At 35.2% G+C, this 20,216-nt stretch overlaps 1 protein-coding gene across 1 annotated transcript in view; it reads right to left on the bottom strand.

Moving 5' to 3' along the window:
* PRUNE2 (prune homolog 2 with BCH domain) overlaps positions 1-20,216 on the bottom strand; it is a 313,372-nt gene that overhangs the window by 8,693 nt on the left and 284,463 nt on the right. Inside the window, exons 13-19 of the mRNA XM_049769754.1 lie at positions 18,488-18,590; positions 17,684-17,815; positions 15,151-15,237; positions 9,849-9,947; positions 6,483-6,518; positions 5,919-5,960; positions 622-669 (exon numbers count right to left, since the gene is read on the bottom strand). Coding sequence (XP_049625711.1) covers positions 622-669; positions 5,919-5,960; positions 6,483-6,518; positions 9,849-9,947; positions 15,151-15,237; positions 17,684-17,815; positions 18,488-18,590 — 547 coding nt within the window. The remainder of the gene's footprint in view (positions 1-621; positions 670-5,918; positions 5,961-6,482; positions 6,519-9,848; positions 9,948-15,150; positions 15,238-17,683; positions 17,816-18,487; positions 18,591-20,216) is intronic.

Below are 20,216 nucleotides of genomic sequence, written 5' to 3'. Positions count from 1 at the left end.
CTATTTTTTGCACCTATTGTACATTGATTTAGTTAGATGATCACTCTATGGTACTCTCTCTTAATCTCTAAAAAGCACTTCATAGGCTTATTATGATCTGAAAACTTAGTGTATATGAAGCTTTTTACATAGAACTGGCACATGGTATGAGTGCAAATTGTGTTTCGAGTTATTCATTTCAATTGCTCATGAGATGAGACAAGATGGAGTCAATTATTCCTGATGACCCAAATTCTCCTAGAATTTTTAGAAAGAGGATTATCTACACCCCAGCTACAAAAACATCAAGTTCAAGTGAAAGTCTTAGTTTCTATTAATTAAAATAAAGATATAATGCAAAAAGCAAAGCTGTGTTCTTTCTGCCTAAATGCTCTTCCTTCTGGCTCTAATACTTATTTTCTCACCTGTTTTAGAAAGAAAATATAGATTGATAAATAAAGACTGTGACTGTCCTTTAGAAATTGAATACTAACTCCAAAAGACAATGTTACATTGGAACATCCCTCCTCAAGTTTCAAATGTTGTACTGAAAGCTAAACATCTGCATAGGGTTTACCCAATCCTCAGTGCATTTTTTTTTCATTCCGAAATCACATAACTTAATTGATCATGCATTCTTACTCCTTTTCCATTGAAGACATTTCCGGATCATTGTAAAGGCAGCTGGTTCTGAGCGCAAAGATAAAAAAGAAAGAGGAAGCAGTAAATATATTTTTCACTTCAAGTACAACTTTGTAAGCACAACAGATTTCGATTTGGACACTGAACAATATTGAAGGTGGTTTTATTACTTAAAGAAAATTCCTGAACGGATAAGGAGATTAAATTTTAGCATCAGTTTTAAAAGATAGCTACTGCTCAAGATTTAGAAACATAAGGAATTAAAATGTCAAATATTTCCAATTTTTTTTATTTTTTGCTTTTTACATTTTCCCTTTATTTTTCATTCTAGTTTATTCTGAGACTATAATATTGTGGGTATTTTTTGTGTAACCTGAGTAATATGATATATTAAAGAAAAAGGACAATGCCACTCACCAGTCTAATTTTAGTTACATGTGAGCACAGTTAACTTTCAGTTTATACAAGAATGAGAATTTTCCTAGCCACTGAAAGGAAATATATCAATGTCAAGATTTCTTCTTGTTACAGAAAATAATAGGACATTTACTAGCATAAAGTTCAATGATAGTGCTATAAAAAATCCTTACCTTAACAAATATATCCCAAATAAAAATTATAATCAGAGAAAATAATAAAATAAAAGTTTTGTTATGGTCTACCAATGTTTAGGTTTTATGTAATAGTGCTTTGTATGCTATATATTTGTTGAATTCCTCTGTTAGCAAACTTCAAGTATGCTTTTTTCTGATTAAGATTTAGTAAACTTTTTTATTTCCTGTCACCCTTAGATATATGGTTGTTAGTAAATAAACATCATTTAAAGGAATTCTATGAACTTTTTTAAGAACTTAAAAATTTCTTTGTTTATTTGTTTTTGGATCACACGTGGTTGTGCACAGACTTTAATCCTGGCTCTGAGCCTAGGGGTCATTCCTGGCAGGATTTAGGGGGCAATATGGGTTGCTGGAGATAGAACGCAGGTCAGTTGTGTGTAAGGCAAGCAATTATCTCAAGTATTATCTCTCCAGTCCACTATGATTTATTTGTTTTTGTTTTGTTTTTAATATGGGAGTTCACTTTGTAATGTGAATAACTTCACAAGCTAATATAGTTATTTGTTTGCGGGTAAGATGTTTCGTTCTTAACCTCAGGCTATTTGTTCAAAATGTAAGAATGTTTGGACTTTTTACCTTCCTCTTTCCCTTCTCCATGGTGACCTCTCTCTCTGTCTCTGTCCTTTTCTTTCATCTAGTAATCCCAGCAAACAAGGACAGACAGTCAGGCAAGTGTTGACAGGGTGCAGAAAAAGCTAGGGAGCTGGCATGGAATTAAGAAAGGATAATCTTCCAAAAATCACTTTTTTGTTTTTTACTTTATATAATTCTTCTTCCAAAGAAAACAGCAATTTGCTATCTATTTAACATAGTCAGCCCAAAAGCAAAAGAAGAATTCTTAGTCACCTCAAAATCAGAATGGCTTTTTTATAGTTTGTCCCTTGAAAGTATTTTATTTCCAACATAGACCTAAAGCATACCAAAAGCACATTCTGAAAGTCAACTAATGATGGGTGTGGTGGGAAGCACAGATATGTATGTAAGGAGAAAGTAAATACACTTTAAAAAAGTATAAATAAAGCAAAAAAAATCCAGATAGGTTTGTTCCCTAAAAGGCATATAATTTGCCTTCAGTTAGGATCATGCCAAAAATTCTAACAAAGGTAAATAGACTTAGAATACAGCACGTAATAAAAAGAACCAGAGCATCTGGATTCACTTGCCTCTGCAGAGATTATGTTATCTAAACTAAAAAAGTATAATTTAAAGTCTGTTACAGTTAGTTCATTCTGAAGCTTCTGCAAGATAGTTGATAAGATAGAGGTGGTGTGTCAAATGGCAGGATTCACAGGCATTTCAGTCATCTGAGAGGTTCATTAGAGTAAAGTTCTTCTACCTTCACATTTTCAAGTTTAACTTCTACATGCATATAATTTTACGATTAAAAGAGGTTGGAAAGACTGGGAAAAGTACTGGAGAAACATCACAGTGGTAAGTCACTTGCCTTGCATGCCCTCAGCTTTGATTCAATCACCACACCACTAGGGGTATCCCTGAGCAGAGTCAGGAGTAAGCCCTGAGCATAAGCTGGATGTGGCCCAACTGCTCTTAAACTCCACATGCCCACTATAAAAAATATATATAAACATACATACATACATACACACACACACATATATATATACATATATATATGAGGTAGAAATCAATTAGAAAAGATTAAAGTAAACTATTTAACCACTGAATCAAAAACAAGAGCATAGGCCTCTAAAATAAATGTTTTCATTTAACCTTTTACTTTAAGCTGGTGATATGTAATCACACTCCTGAGATGAGCAACATTGGTTTTACTGAGCATTTGTGAGACATGTAGGTTCTTAGTCCAAGCATGCTTACTATGGAGGTGAAACTCAAAACTTAAGTGTTCCAGTGAGTGTCAGGTGATTTAGGTGCACAATAATGATTAAGAACCTTTATTCTGCAGCTATTATTTTGTTGTTGTTTTGAGTTCAGTGCTCATTCCTAGCAGTGCTAGGGGACCATAGTGGTGCTGGGGATCCAATCCTGTTCAGACATCTATAAGGCAAGTATTTTTTCTATTGTACATACTATCTCTATGTTCTCACACACAATGATCTTACTCTTAGGCACACTTATTAATCTATGTAGCAGAAAAACTAAGCTAATTGAAGATAGTGTCTGCATTGGTAGAGAAGAAAAAAGAAAATATTGTATTTTAGAGAATAAAGGGAGATAGCTATATAGTTATACCCAAAATGATGACTTTTTTATAATTATTAAACAGAGAAAGCAAAAACAGGGGGAACTTGAAAAAGGCAAGAGTTTATAAGGTCACAATGAACAATTTGACCATAGTGCATATTTGACCACAGAATTATTGATATTTCCTATTCCATATTTTACTTGGATAATAGCACTGCAATTGCATGGCTATTTTATTATGCAGAAATAGTAACCTTTCTTTTTTTTTTTTTTTTTTTGGTTTTTGGGTCACACCTGGCAGTGTTCAGGGGTTACTCCTGGCTCTATGCTCAGGAATCGCCCCTGGCAGGCACAGGGGACCATATGGGATGCCGGGCTGTCCTTCTGCATAAAAGGCAAACGCCTTACCTTCATGCTATCTCTTCGGCCCCGAGAAATATTAATCTTAATGAGAAACTCATTGATATTTTTTTGGCTAGGGAATCTCAAGGTACACAGTGATTTGAGTATAGATCAGTGCTATAGACCATTATGCTCATATTTGAATCCATAAATATCTTTCTTATCTTACTGTTTCTTGTTTGAATATACTAAGAAGATTCTGTCAGGCAAAAATGTATCTAATTTTGATTCTTGTTAACAGTTACTATTATCTTAAAAGAAAACTAGATGATGAGGATATTGTTATGACGCTAACCACTGAACCTTCCCCCAAAAAAAACATTCCTTAAAATTTTTAATCTGAAAGACCCACACAAATAATTTTATGTATTATCTGCAATAAAAATGTGTCTTAGAGGCCGGAGTGATAGCACAGTGGTAGGGCATTTGCCTTGCACACATTTGACCCAAGACAGACCTCAGTTTGATCCCCAGCATCCCATATGGTTCCTCAAGCCAGGAGCGATTTCTGAGCTCATAGCCAGGAGTAATCCCTGAGCGTCACAGAGTGTGGCCCCCCCCCAAAAAAAAAAAAAGAAGTGTCTTAAAAAAAGTGTCTAGCACTAGTTAGGCTGTACAGGGAAGAAGGCACTTGCCTTGCACATGGCTGATTCTGGTTCAGTGCCTGGCAGTGTTCAGGGTCCCCTGAGTACCATCAGGAGTGACCCTTGGGCACAAAGCCAGGAATAAGTTCTGAGCACTGCTGTGTGTGGCCCCAAAACAAATCAAAACAAAAGCAATATAAGATAAATGTCAAAATGAGTTACTTTCATGAAGAACTAACTAACGGTTCAATTATGTAGATAACATCCATTACTTTATATGTCATTGATATAGAATTTGTTGCAGTTTGGACATTATTCATATTTCCTTCTTTTTATAGCAAGTTCCCATTTCAGTGATGGAACTTGCTATAAAAATTAACTGTATAAGCAAGATTTTAATGGAGAAGTTCATTACAGAAAACATTGCAAATAGAAGTTGTCTACATTCAGTAAAACTATTTGTAACTTGAAAATATAAAAAATAAATTAAGGGCCAGGTGACAAATAGGGTATTTGTTTAGCATGTGGCCAACCCAGATTTGATCCCTGAGCATTCATCCAGGAGTAAGCTCTGAACATATCTAGAGACGGTCCCAAAAAGAAACAAATAAGCAGAAAAAAAAAAAAAGAAAAAGAAATTATTAGATAATCTTTGAAAATAGCATAGAATTAACTTTCCCTTGGGGCTATTTTACAGCTTGGTAGAAGCATATATGTACATTTTTGTCAAGCAGAGGTAAAATAATTTTTGTCCAGTAGAAAAAAGTAATGGTAAAGGGTATCTTTTATTATCTTAATATTAACCGTATTCCAGAAAAATTAATAATCTTATTTTAAAATTTCTTTTTTAAAATTGTCTGTAATTAACTAGTTTCCCAAATGCTTCTCAACTTTTTAAAACAACTTACTGGTTCCTTCACAAAATTATCATTTGAATAGAATCATTGATATGCACTGATTTTGTAATTTTGCTTTGAAAGATTTTACTTGATCAATAATGAGCAATACTTTTTATTTGTCCCAATAATTCAGGAGTTATTTTATAATCATTTAAGTCACTAAACAAGGCATTGTTTTTATTTTTTATTATTCTTTTATAATATATTTATTTAAGCACCATGATTACAAACATGCTTCAAGTTGGGTTTCAGTTGTTGTTTTTAAATCTTGGAAATAATTTCCCCCAAACTCTCCAAATTTAACTTACCTTTATTTCTCCCTTTCGATAAGCATTAAGAGGTTTTTTCCCCTCATGTGTCTAGTGATTTGTTAGTTGTTAAATGTGGTTAAATGTTGTTAAATGCAATGTGTTCTGCTAAAACTGTATGTATAGTACAGAAAATAATTAAAGAGCAATTCCTTAAGATAGCCAAGATCACTGTAGAAAGAGATTATGGTACTATTAACAGAAGAGAAACAAACTAGCTTTATTATCAAAATACCAGGCATGCAGGTTTTCCAATTCATTCCTGAAATACAAGCCAATATCACATACCAGCTGCTGAAAAAAAAAAAAAAAAACAAGTCTTACTTATTAGCTGCTTCTGATGCTTCCCTCAGTTCTTCATCCAGTCTGCATGAGCAAAAATTATTGGTGTAGAAAAGAAACAAAAAAAGAAGCAAGCAGGGCATGAGAGAATCATCCAGCAAAGCAGAGCCAAAGGTAAGCGGGTCTATGCTTCTAGAAACTTTCCTCTCGAAAAGAGGCTCACTCTTAAATAAACATGGCACCAAGTGCTCCCCTTTAGTTCTTATGTATGCTAACTCGGCAGATTCTTTTCTGAAGGTAGATATAAAAGTTGCATGAAGAGTGGAAGTGTGCTGGCTGGGTAAAGCTGAAACATTCTCCTCACTTCTTTTGGGTGCAGTCAAAGTTAGCTTGCAGCTGAGGCCAAGTCAGGGTTAAGTCTAGTTGCTAAGGGTCCAGTTGCAAATCAGGCTGACCTCAACAGCTTTATGCACAAGACAAAGACCTGGAATGGTATGCAACAAGGAATCAGTAGCGTGTTGAGGTGACCCATGAAGGAAATGGTGGAGTATACGCGCACAAACATACACATACACGCAGATGTCTGAAGTGCATCTCAGATATTACCTCACGCTTCTCTTAAAAGATCTCTCTTCATCATACCTTATGAGATAAGAAACGAATGAAAGGAAGAAAATAAAAAACAAATGGGAAAAGTGACAGGTAAATCTTTTAAGGATTGGTTATAAAGTGAATAAAAATACGACTCAATCATTATGCAATGAAATTCTCCTGTTCTCTCCTCAGCTCTTCTCCCCTCTCATCACTTCTCTTTGTTCTCTCCTTTCTTTGCTTTTCCTCACCTCATTTCCCTGCTTAATTTGTCCCTCCCCATCTCTCCTTTTTTTTATCCTCCCCATTCTTCCCCTTTTTTTTTTCTTTCTTTCTTTTGAACCCAGGGTCTCATACATGCAAAGCAAGTGCTATACTTCTGAAACCCAGCCTAGCAATCTTACTTTTTTATGACATATAAACAATGATTATATGAATCTATGATATATAGCCATTATTATTTGTACATTGTGTGCTAAAAAAGTTATCTATTCATTTAACTTTATTTTGTAACCCCCAAATCAATACCTATAGCACTTTCATGGCCACTGAGGCTCTTCACAGTGGTATCAAATCTGAGTCTCTGAACACATTCCTAGATGAGGCTCTGCCTCTTCATTTCAGCTCTTACACTACAAACAAGTTTTCTTTGAAGTTTATTGAGTGCCTTACTCTTTTTATTTTGTGCTTTGGTTGATAATTTCACTGTTTAAATGACTCCACAGTGCTAAAATCACATCTCATATTCCCAGGAACTAGAGAGGAGGGAAGAGAGAGCCTTACAGAGAAAATATGTGGGTAGATAAGCTTTCTTTAGAAACCAATTAAAATGCTTTGAGCCATAATTTTAATGCTAACAAATCAAATATATATTAAATAGATGTTTTTAAATAAAAACAAAATTGGTTTATAGATTTATCAGTTGAGAAAAATGTCGTCACCCCTAACTTTTCCTTAGGAACAATTATTTAGTATTTATTATTCAGATTTTAATATGTATTCTACAAGTAAGAAGAACCAACCATAATCCATGATTTTACACTAATTCCAAATTAGGCCAATTTTTTTTCATTTAAGTTAGGGGTTTGGAAGTTTTTTCTGCCCAAAGCCAATTGGATATTTATAACATCATTCCTGGGTCAAATACAGCAAACAGACAGGACACAACAGCTGACAAGAAGCATACAAAGCTGTCCTGGTCATAAAATAAGGCTGGACCTCATGACTTTTGGAACCTTCTATGGGAGTGCAGAATGGATGTTTTGCATCCCTGACAGTCTCCGTGACAAAAGAATAGGAGTTTGGGAATTGATTGATATGAGGCTATCAGAATGATGTTATGTCACTAATGGGAATAAATTGTGGCTTATAACAGTTTGAAAACATATAACATGAAGATGAGGAAATGAGGGCTAGCAACAATAATGGCAGTGAGGACACCCAGGACAAGGGATTAGAAAAGACAGAAAAAAAACACAAACACATGAAAAGGGAATGTATGGTGCTACCTCTTCTCCCACAAGTGGACAAGTTTTCCCAGCAGAATCTGTCTTTCTGAAGTAATTTGTCCTCGAGGGAACCTTTGAATACTAATGCATATAAATGAATGAATGAAGGGGCCTTGGACCTGGTTAATTTCATATTCAACTCACTAGCCCAGATGGACATCTCCCAAGGCATATGATTGTAATAGGTATATTATGAGCTCCATGACAGGAAGGTTCCTGGAGGTTTTGTCTTTATTTTCCATCTGACCTATGTTGAAGCTGACGCTCCGAAATTTATTGAAGTCTTAGACATTAAGGATCCAGTGCAAAGGATCAAATCTGTTCTGGTTCCAAAGTTTATTCTCTTCTCTTCATTTTATATTGCCTTCAATTTCCACAGATGCCTTAGCATATTCACCTAGAAAGTGCCTAATGTTCATTTTGTTGAAGAGATTTGAAGGGAGATTAAAGAAAGCCAAAGAGAGATGATAATATTTTGCAAAGGGAGACAACATGATAGGATATAAATGCCCTGGTAAGTTTTTTTAATTAAAAGAGAAGTTGGTCTTAGATTCACGCACTAGGCTTGAGTTATGAGGTGTGCTGGCTATGGGAACTCTGAAGCTCAAAATAATAATGACTGTTCTGGTAAGACTGGTCTGGTAAACTCTGCATTCTTTCTCACAGTTAACAGTCATAGTAAGGCCAGTTAGTATTCTGGATTCAGGTTTGATACCGTGATAGGAAAACCAAATGCAAGGTCTTTCAATGAATGCTTTAGGGAGGAAAAGAAATTTACTGGCAAAAAGGATGGGAAGTTTGTACTGGCTGACCTGTCTCTTTTTAGTTCTTATTTATATTTTGTACAAGTAACTTCTCTTAAATAAGTTATCATCCCTTATCTGTAAAATGAGGGACTTAATGTGGGTAAGTGCATGATATAAACAGTAATTTGAAGCCTGGCAAAGTAGAAACAAACTAAATGACAAGACTTGCCTTCCAGGTTTTATGCCTTTGCTTTGCTTTTCCTTTTTCTTCTTCTTCTTATTCATTTTTTGGGGGGGTCAGGAAAATTAAATTTTCTTAGAAGCCCAAATTGAGGTTAATTTTACTATACACCATTTTAGGGAGGAAGAACAGGTATCTTTGTGTTTGTTTTCTTGAGATAATGGTTCTAATCTCCAATTTAAATATAAAACCAAATGAGAAGGTTCCTTCTATAGGATCCTTTGAAAGACATAGCTCTAAGTTCCATAGTTAATGTCACTAACTTTCCACAACATTTCTGGAGACTCCAATCCCATGCCTTTTTCCAGCAGGCTGTTGCTCCATGAACTCCATGTACAGAGTGAAGTTGTTCTTCACCATACCCCCATGCTGAGCAAAGGCCCTATGCCTCTCTTTCACTCCAATAAAAGATTTATAAGAAACTCTTCAGTTGCAAAGAAGAATTTATAAGAAAACAGAAAAGGCAATTCGCCCTCTTTTTCCTAGGTTCTTATATCTAAATTACTCCAGATATGACAAAGAAATCCTAATATATGAGTATGGGTGGGAGATACATGAGCTGATAAAGGCTAACTTTGTTTGCTTCCAAAGGGTGGTAAGAATTCATGTTGAAATGAATAATAATCAGCAATTTCAAGAAATTATTTGAAAAAAGATATGGAGGAAAAGTAAATATAGGTAGGATAAAACTATATACGACTGGAGAATATTTAGTTTTTGTTTTGTATATAAACTACTGCATTTCCCCTATTTTTCTATTCTAAAATTGAGTCATTTTCCAATCTCTTCCAGATATGCAGCGCTTTTAGTTTTATTTTGGTGTTGTGTGATTGCAGTTCTGTAGACTGCAATTTCTTACCAAGTCTTCAGAAGCATCAGAACTTACTTGATGATGCTCTCAGGAATATGGATGCAATCCATTGGAATCAGCCCACTGAGTTCCGATAAGCTACTGACATATTTAATCTTACTGCTGAATTTTGAACTGAAAAAATAAAAAAAGAAAAACTATATTATCCCTTTAAAGTAGTTAGCTGCTTTATTCTGAAAAAAAAAAAAAACTTCATACAATTAACACCTTACTCAGAATGCTACCAAGAAGAAAGACACACAATTAAAGAAATTAGTATGTGCCAGACTGTTTAAGCAGTATGTGAGGCACTATTAAAATTCTTCTTTTTCTTTTGGGGTTGGATGGCACAGTCAACTAGGTCTAGGATTTACTTTTGGCTCTGTGTTGCTCAGGTGACCATATATGCTGCCAGGGATCAAAATCAGTTTGGCCAAATGCAAGGGAAGTGCCTTAAACCCCTGTACTCGCCTTTCTTCCTCCTCTCTTCTTCTTCCCTCCTTCTTCCCTCCCTCCTCCCTTCTTCACTCCCTTCTCCCTTCCTCATTCTCTCCCTTCCTTCCTTCCTTCCTTCCTTCCTTCCTTCCTTCCTTCCTTCCTTCCTTCCTTCCTTCCTTCCTTCCTTCCTTCCTTCCTTCCTTCCTTCCTTCCTTCCTTCCTTCCTTTTTTCCTTTCTCCCTCTCACTGAGACATAGGGAGTTAGTATTTGTTCAATGTCTCACTATTGATAAATGGTAGACTCTGATTTAAATATAGGTAGCATGACTTCAGAATCTACACATTTTTTTAAACTTCATGGTGCATAGAATATAGTATTACTCTACTGTACAAGTTTATTTAAATTATTATGCAATTTTGATTTTCAAGGTTTCTTGAAAAAAATATAGCACTTTCCAGAGGGGCTTGCAACAGAGAGTAGAGTCTTATTTATTTTTAATTATATTTTTATGACTTTTTGATTCATAGTATCATGTAAATTCAGAAGTGCTGTGAAACTGTCCCCACTTCAGCCATGAAAATTTCAGTGCCACAAAGATCAAGTCAAAATGGGTTAAAGACCTTGATATTAGACCTGAAACCCTAAGATACATAGAGGAAAACATAGGCAAAACATTCCATGACATTGAGACTACAGGATTCTTCAAGGAGCCAACACCACTGTCCAAGCAAGTGGAAGCAGAGATAAACAAACAGGACTATATTAAACTGAAAAGCTTCTGCACTTCAAAAGAAATAGTAATTAGGATACAAAGGCCATCCACGGAATGGAAAAAACTATTTGCCCAATACCCATATGATAAAGGGCTAATATCTAAGATAAATAAGATACAGTCAGAACTGAACAAGAAAATTACATCTAACCCCATCAAAAAGTAGGGAGTAGAAATGGACAGACATTTCCTCAAAGAAGTAGTACAGATGACCAAAAGGCATGTAAAAAAAGTGCTCCACACCTCACTAATAATCAGAGAAATGCATATCAAAACAACAATGAGGTATCATCTCACGCCACAGAGTCTGGCACACATCACAAAGACCAAGAATAACCTGTGCTGGCATGAATGCAGGGAGAAGGGAACTTGTTTCCACTGCTGGTGGGAATGCCATTCAGTCCAAAAGGGGAAGTAAAATAAATAAGTTTTGGAGCCACTAGTATAAATGGATCCTGTTTGGATTTTCATTTTATTTTATTTTGTTTTTGCCTTTTGTTTATTTTTCTATTCAAACAATGTCTTTAGGTTAGTGAGTTCAGATCATTTACATTAACAATGATTATTGATATATGAGCTTACTCACTGCTACTCTATCTTTTCCTTTGCTTTTTATATTTTTTGTATTTCTCTCTTACTTGTTTCTGCTTTTTATGGCTCACCCTGAAAAACTGTCAATTTACTGATTTTTTTTTTTTTTTTGGTGAATGTACTTCATAGTTTTGGTTTTTGGTTACTATGGCAATTGTGTCATCCTTCCAATACCAAAAAGTAAAAGTCTTTTTTTTCTTTTATGCTGGCATCAGTTTGTCATCAGTTGCAGGACTCACACTTTACATCACAGAGGTTGCCATGATCCTTTCTATTCTAAATAGTAATTGTCTTCTGAAATGTCTACCTTTACTAATTTTATTTTAATAAATAAAATCTAATTAGAATCTTCACAATCTCTCAAGATCAATACATGTTTAAAATATACGCAAACTTATATTCCAATTACTTTAGTTTTATTTTAAATAATTTTTGTTTTCGCATGTTTGTTTCAGTTGGAGCATTAATTCTACATAGAAAAGTGCTTCAAATGTTTATTCTAATACTTGGTTGGATATAAATTACAAATGACTTTAATGCAAATGTAATTGTTTTAGATGAGTGTAATTGCTCAAGAAACAACTTTAAAGAATGCCATCAAGTAATTGATAAAAGAATTTTCATCTAGAGAATGAAAGTTAGGAACAGAGATTGATAGTTATTGAAAAGACAATCATTTCTATGAATGAGTGTGGATTTTATAAAAATGTATATTTATATTACTGGCATAACTGCAAAACTAAATATTTATTGGGGGGCTTGGGACACCCCAGATGTGCTCAGCACTTATTGCTGATGTACTCAAGGATCACACCTGGGATGCTTGGGAACCATATGTGGTACTGGGATAAATTGAGGTAGGCCAAATCCCTGTACAATCTCTCTGGCCCCCAACAAAATATTTTAAATGAATCACTACACTTGAAAGATAAATTGATTAACCAATTAAATAAATTTATTGTTTTAGTACTAAGCTGCTTCTTTGCCAACTATATTGATTTCTATTTTAACCAGTGTACATTCTAGTAGGAAGTCTTTTCAAGGCCAACTCTCTCTCTCTATACATCTGTCATTCACACTGTACTGTCACTGGATGTGGTTTTTGAACAATATTCTTCATATAGGCTCTTTTATCCCTCCTGCTATTCCTTTATCAACTTTTTTGTTTTAGAAACAAACCCAGCTGTGCTCAGTGCTTACTCTTGGCTCTATGTTCATGGATCACTCTTTCTGGTGTTTGGTAAACCTCAGAGGGTACCAGTGATTGAACCTAGGTAAGTGATATACAAAATAAGTGCCTTCACTCTGGCCCCAATGAACAAATTTTTGGTGGATGCCACATCCGGTGGTCCTCAAAGGGCAATTCAAGTAGTGCTGGGGAAAATGCAGCACTGGATATCAAACTTGAGGTGACCTCCAGAATGCAAAAGACTTTTTCAACCATTTAGCTATCTTTGCAGTCCCATCCTGGTAATTCTGGAGTGAACACACAACCAGTAATATGTCATATCAGGCCTTTTACTTTAGTTTGTATGAACTAAATTCAGGCTTTAATAAAAGAGTGGGTGCAGTAAAAGAAGAAAGATGCCTTTCCAGGTGAGAGCTTCAGTCCTTGCATTAAACTTTTAGAACTTATAGGTTTTTAACTCTGCTGTTCTTTCTATTCTTTTGTTAGTTTTTTTTTAAATTTAATTTTATTGAAACCTTTGTGATTTACAAAGTCCTTCATAGTTCGGTTTCAGACATAAAATTAATTAAGGCCAATCTCACCACCTGTGTCTACATCCCTTCCACCATGTTGCCAGAGTGTATCCCAACCATTATCTATAGCCCCTCTCCAGCCTGCCAGTATAACAGGCCCATATTAAATTTAGATTGTTAGAGTAGGGTGTCTCCATTCCACTGCTGTTGATTTTGGCTCAGATATTTGGTTCTGCCTTTTTTTTTCTCCACCAATGCACCTGAAATCACTTGGCCCCTGGCCCCATCTTCTCATATTTGAGTTTCTCCTCTTTTAGTCAGTTTCTTTCCATATCCTCACTATACTCTGGGGCCAAGTATGTTCAAGACACTTCCCATTTAGACCACTGCATTTCTTCATGCAGTTATTCTAAATACCACATATAAGTGACATCATTCTGTATTTATCCTTCTTCTGGCTAACTTCATTTAACATAGTATCTTCTAGTTCTATCCATCTTGCTGCAAATTGAATGATGATATCATTCAATACAGCTATGTAGTATCCCATTGTCTAAATGTACCACATCTTAATGATCCACATTCTTTTAGTTTTTAGCTAGAAATCCCATGCTTCAAAATTTACCTTAGAGGCTCAATTTTCCAGAAGGTCTTACTAAAGTGGACTCTCAGTCTTCATGCTCCATCTATCACTCTGAACTTTTTCTCAACTGCTTTACCCATGCCCCAACCCCACTGCTTCATTTGTATCCTGTGTTGTGATTGTTTACTTGCCTATCTATATCTGCACACAACCCCATGAGGAAAGCAACCAAGCTATTCAGTTTCACAGACTCCAGCACTTACCCTAGTTCTTGACACAGACAAAAATTTCACACAAAAATAAATGAGCTTACCATTTTTATGCTTTTCAAACAGCTGCTATCCTTTAGAGCAAAAAAGTTTACCCCATATTTTAATGAGCCCTTTTCAGATCCAAAATTTAGAAATATTGATGTATATAGGTGAACAAGATAAATCTTAAAAGAGGGTCTGATTGGGGCCGAAGAGATAGCACAGCAGTAAGGCCTTGCATGCAGGACGGTGGTTTGAATCTCAACGTCCCATATGGTCCCTCGAGCCTGCCTGGGATGATTTCTGAGCGTACAGCCAAGAGTAGCCCATGAGAGCTGCTGGGCGTGACCCAAAAGCCAAAAAAAAAAGCGGGGGGGGGGGGGGTTCTGATTAAGCCATTCAACACAACATTTAAATGCTTAAATATGGCTCTTTAGAATTAGGCAAATGCCTAAGTTCAAAACCAGAGTCTATCATTTATCTATGTCACCTTATACTAATCACTGTCAGGAATTCTCATGGTGACCAAAACAAAAACACCACTCAAACTGGTGGCTCTGACAATATAATTTGGAGACTTATAAAGGATGTGGTCAGAAGAAATGAGACCATTCAGATAAGAAATGACTTTTGTTTATTGTTTCTGTTCTTTGTTCTTTTACCCTGCCAGGTTGCTCTATCTTTTCTATGATCACTTTGAAAAGCATTGTTTGTTTTCTTTTGTTATCTGGTATGGGAACCCTATCACCTTCTCTTCTTTGCATCAAAGAATGAGTTATGTTTTATAGCAAGGGGGTATTTGCTATATAAAATACTTTTAAGTAAAGTCCCTACTAGATAATCCAAAATATTTTTTCCGGAAAAGATAAAAGCAAATATTTTTATTAAATACTATTTTATGAATTTTTAAAAATAGGACAATGAATACTTGCTGAATTAAATACTAGCAGTATTTTAAAAAAGTTAGTAATGCTTTATTTTTTACTGCAAAATAACCATACCTTATAAAAGGACGTGTTACTGCAAGGATTGTTCTGATGAACCAAGATGGATGAACAATGATGAATGATTTTAAATTTTTCCGCAACCTTTATTTTAGGAAGAAAAGATTTTTAAGTGTGAATTAAAATATAAAATATATTTTCAAATACAATAAAATACATCTATATAATATTTGACTATTCAAGGTAAATGACTATTAGCTGCTGGGAATGTACAGAATGATTGTAATTAATTAAAAGAACGCTTTTAGAGACTTAACTTGAAGCTAGCATAATTCAAACCTCATTTCCCCATAAGAATAAAGATAATACAGAGTTATTATATTGCTAGAATGCTTAAATCTATAGTCACCATGGTATATTTTTTAAATGATGCTTTGTATCTCTGTCAGCATCATTGACAAAGATGTATTTTTGAAAATACAATGAAAAAAATAAGGATCTCAGGGCTGGAGAGGTGGCGCTAGAGGTAAGGTGTCTGCCTTGCAAGCGCTAGCCAAGGAAGGACTGTGGTTCCATCTCTCGGTGTCCCATATGGTCCCCCAAGCCAGGGGCAATTTCTGAGCACTTAGCCAGGAGTAACCCCTGAGCATCAAATGGGTGTGCCCCCCCCCAAAAAAAGGATCTCATCCAATAATGCTGGGCCAAGGGTACTCCTAGAGCTTTTTGGGACAGGGGGTATTGCAGCTTCCAACCTACCCATGTAGTGCTCTGTGCGGAGAAGGGAGAAGGAGGGCACATGACATAAATTGATGGGATCAAATTCAGGACTTTGCATAAGGGAAGCACATACTGTTAAGTCATAACCAAATCTCCAGAAATATACTGTTAATAGGAATATGGATCATTTATTTGATATTAAATCTTAATTTTTCTATGCCACTACAATGTGGGAGAATATCATATGGCTGGCCTTCCATGAGCATTTTAATGCTCCAGATATTTGTGCATTTTGTCCATCATTAGCAGGGCAACTTCATACATGCTTTAGATAATTAAAAATATTTAAAATAAAATAACAAGATACTTGCATATTGTTCTGCAAGGAATCATCCTTAAGGTGCTAAAACAGCTATTACAGACATTATGTGAGTATTCATAATACCATGCTTTTCTACTGATGGCGAGAAAAGAAAAGGAAAGGGGCCGGCGAAGTGGCGCTAGAGGTAAGGTGTCTGCCTTGCAAGCGCTAGCCAAGGAAAGGACCATGGTTCGATCCCCCGGTGTCCCATATGGTCCACCCAAGCCAGGGGCAATTTCTGAGCACGTAGCCAGGAGTAACCACTGAGCATCTAACGGGTGTGGCCCGAAAAACCACAAAAAAAAAAAGAAAAAAAAGAAAAAAAAAGAAAAGAAAAAAGAAAAGGATGATGTTTAACTTGAATTTTGAGTGAACACTGAAATAAGAACACACACAGTAGTTTTGTTTTGCTTTATTTTTTGTTTGCTTTTTGATATTATCTCACTTCTCTTTTTTCTTCCACTTTTTTCTTTTTCACTTTTGTGGATATTATTCGGTGATTTTTTTTCTTTCTATTTTAGTAGTTGATACCAAGTTTTTTCTTCTCTTTTCCTTAACCTTTTTATCTCCAACAGAATAGCATAACTTGAATCATTCAGCCTCATATATTGAGGAGGGAAAAGAATGATACCAGGACCAGTCATTTGAATACGTAATGTAAATAAAAAATGACAGACTGGAACACCAAACAGAATAGATACCCAACCTATAACAAGCTGTAAGGTGGAGACCAGTTACACTAGGATTCTGGGGGAGGGGGGTGTAAAGGAGGGATATGTGGGAGACAAGCTGGGAACAGTAGTGGAGGGAGGACAACATTGGTGGTGGGAAAGCCCTTCATTGTCACTATGTACTGTAAATAATTCTGTGTAATGAACTTCAGTCACAATAAAAAAAAAAAGAATACAGTAGTTATCAAAATCACAACAGTCCCAGTAGGTATAAGCAGCAGCAAGGTCATGTGCTACTAAGAGTCATGGGGAGTTTGCTCAGTGGTTGAAGCCTGCGCTGAAGCCACCAATTCAATCCTGAGTATCATTTGTGCATGACAAATATGATCATGAAGGCTCTGGCATTTGCAATATCAGTTCCACAAAAGAGTATTTTGTCTCAGGCCTATCTCAATCATCTGTGTGATGCCACCATGTAACATTACCAGATTTGCTCATTATAACAACAACAATAATAAAGGGGGAAATAAATTAAATGATAAAGATTCATGGATCCATTTGTTGATCAGCTCAAAATACATCTTCCTGTGCAAAGGCATATGTAGAATGTATATGAAAAATTTGGATACCAGGTGAGGTTACAACATTGAAAATTTCTGAGCGGGGATTCTTTTTTTCAAATTTAGCATTAAAATGATACTTTTATTAATATTTTCATAATTGTTCATTTCATTCCTGCACTATTTCTAAGTCCCTCAAACAAAATATAGTGTAAAAGGGAATTAAATAGGTTTGTAACTAAGCAAATCAAAATAGGAATTAAATAATGAAAAGCACATACCGTCTGTCAATCATCTGGTAGCATTTCTTCATCCAGCCCAGCCCTGGCATCTTCCGTCTTGGGGTTGCACCATTCAAATACACAATCATATAGTCCTCAGCTACCATCAGCTCTAAAGTACTTATTACATATCTGATCGTAGAAAGGAAGAAGAGTGTTTTCAGTTCCCACATGAAATAATTCATATTATTTATATCTTAGTTAACATTTAAATCACAGGATGTATGCTATTTTAAGAATGGCTATGCATATTGTATCTTTACCTCGAGAAGAATGCAGTTACCAAAAATCATTTATGAGTATTGTTCATATGAGTATTGTTTATATATTTATATTGCATGAGTATTGGGTGTATATTTATATTGTTATTTCTTCGTATCTTTTGCAGACTATAGGCAGACTAAAAAAACTGGTGAGTTTGAAACCTAATTTTATTTTAAAAAATGGTTTTAATATTAAGCACATCTCAGATTAAATAAAGCCAGATATAAATAAAGTCAGGTTGTCATCAGCTGACTAACATATTAAAAGATAAAAAGAATATTTCAGTTAAAGAAAATGTTACAGAATTTAAAAACCTAGGATGAACTGTTCATTTTGTTTACAACTCATCCTACTGATAAAAAATAAAGCTCTTTTGGAGGTTTTAGTCTCTTGAGCAATGATGTTTGGCAGAAAATTTTTGGACTTTTATCAAGACAGCCTATTTTATATCATCTATTTCATTTTTATTAAAGATACTCTATCTGCTATTACCTGCCCACAGACATAAACTCAAAGTACTTTGTCATAAGTCTCACTCACAGGAAAAGATTTTCCATGACATAGTGGTAATCCACCCGACTGCTGTCTGGCAGAAAACAGGCAGCAAACACAATGATGGCATTTAGACCATCCCCGTAGTATCCTGGGGGACAAACAAAAAAACATTTGTAACAACTGAAAGCTCTTCACAGGAAGATATTTAGCTAAAAGAACGAATCTGGGAACCTTAGCAAATGTGATAATGAAATAGATATATTTAAATTTTGGGGGGTCTGTCTTTCCCCAAATGGACAAGTCACACCATATAGGGCATGCTGGAACCATGGATGGGCAGAGGGAAATAGTAGCCTTGAGAGCATGGGTACAGGGCATTTTATTTGTTTTCTCAAAGAAGGCAGATCTTCAAGGGGCACTGAGCAATTTTTTTTTTCTAAAAAGGGGGTAAGAGCTCGAATAAATTTGAAAACTTCTGAAAATCTACCAAATATATGTCCATATAATTATTTGGTTTTAGGACAAATATATTTAGACTTTCTGAAGCTCTACAGGAATATATGCATATGCTTATTTCAGAGATCAAGACATTTGCTCTATGAAATTATGAATATTTATGTGTATAAGGTCATATGTTATGGGATGGGCTGCAAAATATTCAACTTATCTAAGGATGAGGAACACTTTTTTGACTTAAGGATTTTTAATTTACAAAATTAAATTAAACTAATTTACACAATTAAATTGAGTGTCTGACATACAATATAATATCAGACACATACTACTGTCACATGTTACTAGAGAATAGATAAGTCAATATCTTTATTTTCATTTCTAGGTCTCCTAAACTCAACGTTAGTATCCCTAAGGCACTTGACAAACATGATAGAGACACATGGAAAGTTCTAGGCAGGCTTAGAGTAACAGTACAAACACAGAGCTTACTCTCTTAAAGAAAAGCACAAATTCCAGAAAGACCTGGCTAAAGTTTACCTCTCTGAATTCTATAAAAATATAGATATTTTAGGAAGAGCATGAGAATTTCTTCCTGATATCGTAAGGGTAGGTATTATCTGCAGATGGGGTGAGAACATCGATAGAATTTGTAATCAAATGTAAACAGTGAAGTTCCAAAGATCAGAGAAATTATAGATATCTATAGCTAGATATAGATCAGAGAAATTATAGATAGCCACTTTTGAACTCTCCAGCATAACTATGGCATTACATCATCTTTTTTTGCGTAAGCTTCTTTAGAAAATTATAGACGGGTATCAATCCTTTCCTTATTAGCTTATGTGTGAAATCAAGTCTCTTTCAGACTTAAACATGGAAACAATGTTCTGTATTTTAATGTTGTTGTTTTTTTTTAAAAAATATCTTTAAGTACCATGATAACAAGAATGATTGTAGTTGGGTTCCAGTCATAAACAGAACACCCTGCTTCACCAGTACAATGTTGCATTTTAATGTTTAAAAACCCTTTTAAACGGTTGCCTTTTTGGCACACAATGCAGCTCTGAATTTTGGAATCACTAGATACAAATTTCCTCAAAGCAGTTGAATAGACTACACCCTCACGCAGACTTGATTTAGCTCTCTTAGGGCACAGGGCATTTTAAACTTTCAGATCTCTAAATATACCTCTGGTGATTACGCAGTAGAAACATTCTGGCTGAATACAGATTTGGGTGGGTTTAAGTCTTAAAAAAGTTTAATAAGCTGTTCTCTACCAACATAAAGAGCTGGTTTGAGTTTCCCACAAAAGAGCTGG

Source organism: Suncus etruscus, chromosome 3 (assembly GCF_024139225.1).
Source record: "Suncus etruscus isolate mSunEtr1 chromosome 3, mSunEtr1.pri.cur, whole genome shotgun sequence".
Lineage (NCBI taxonomy): Eukaryota > Metazoa > Chordata > Mammalia > Eulipotyphla > Soricidae > Suncus > Suncus etruscus.
Note: the sequence above shows the minus strand (reverse complement) of the source record. Positions and strands in the feature narration are given on the sequence as shown.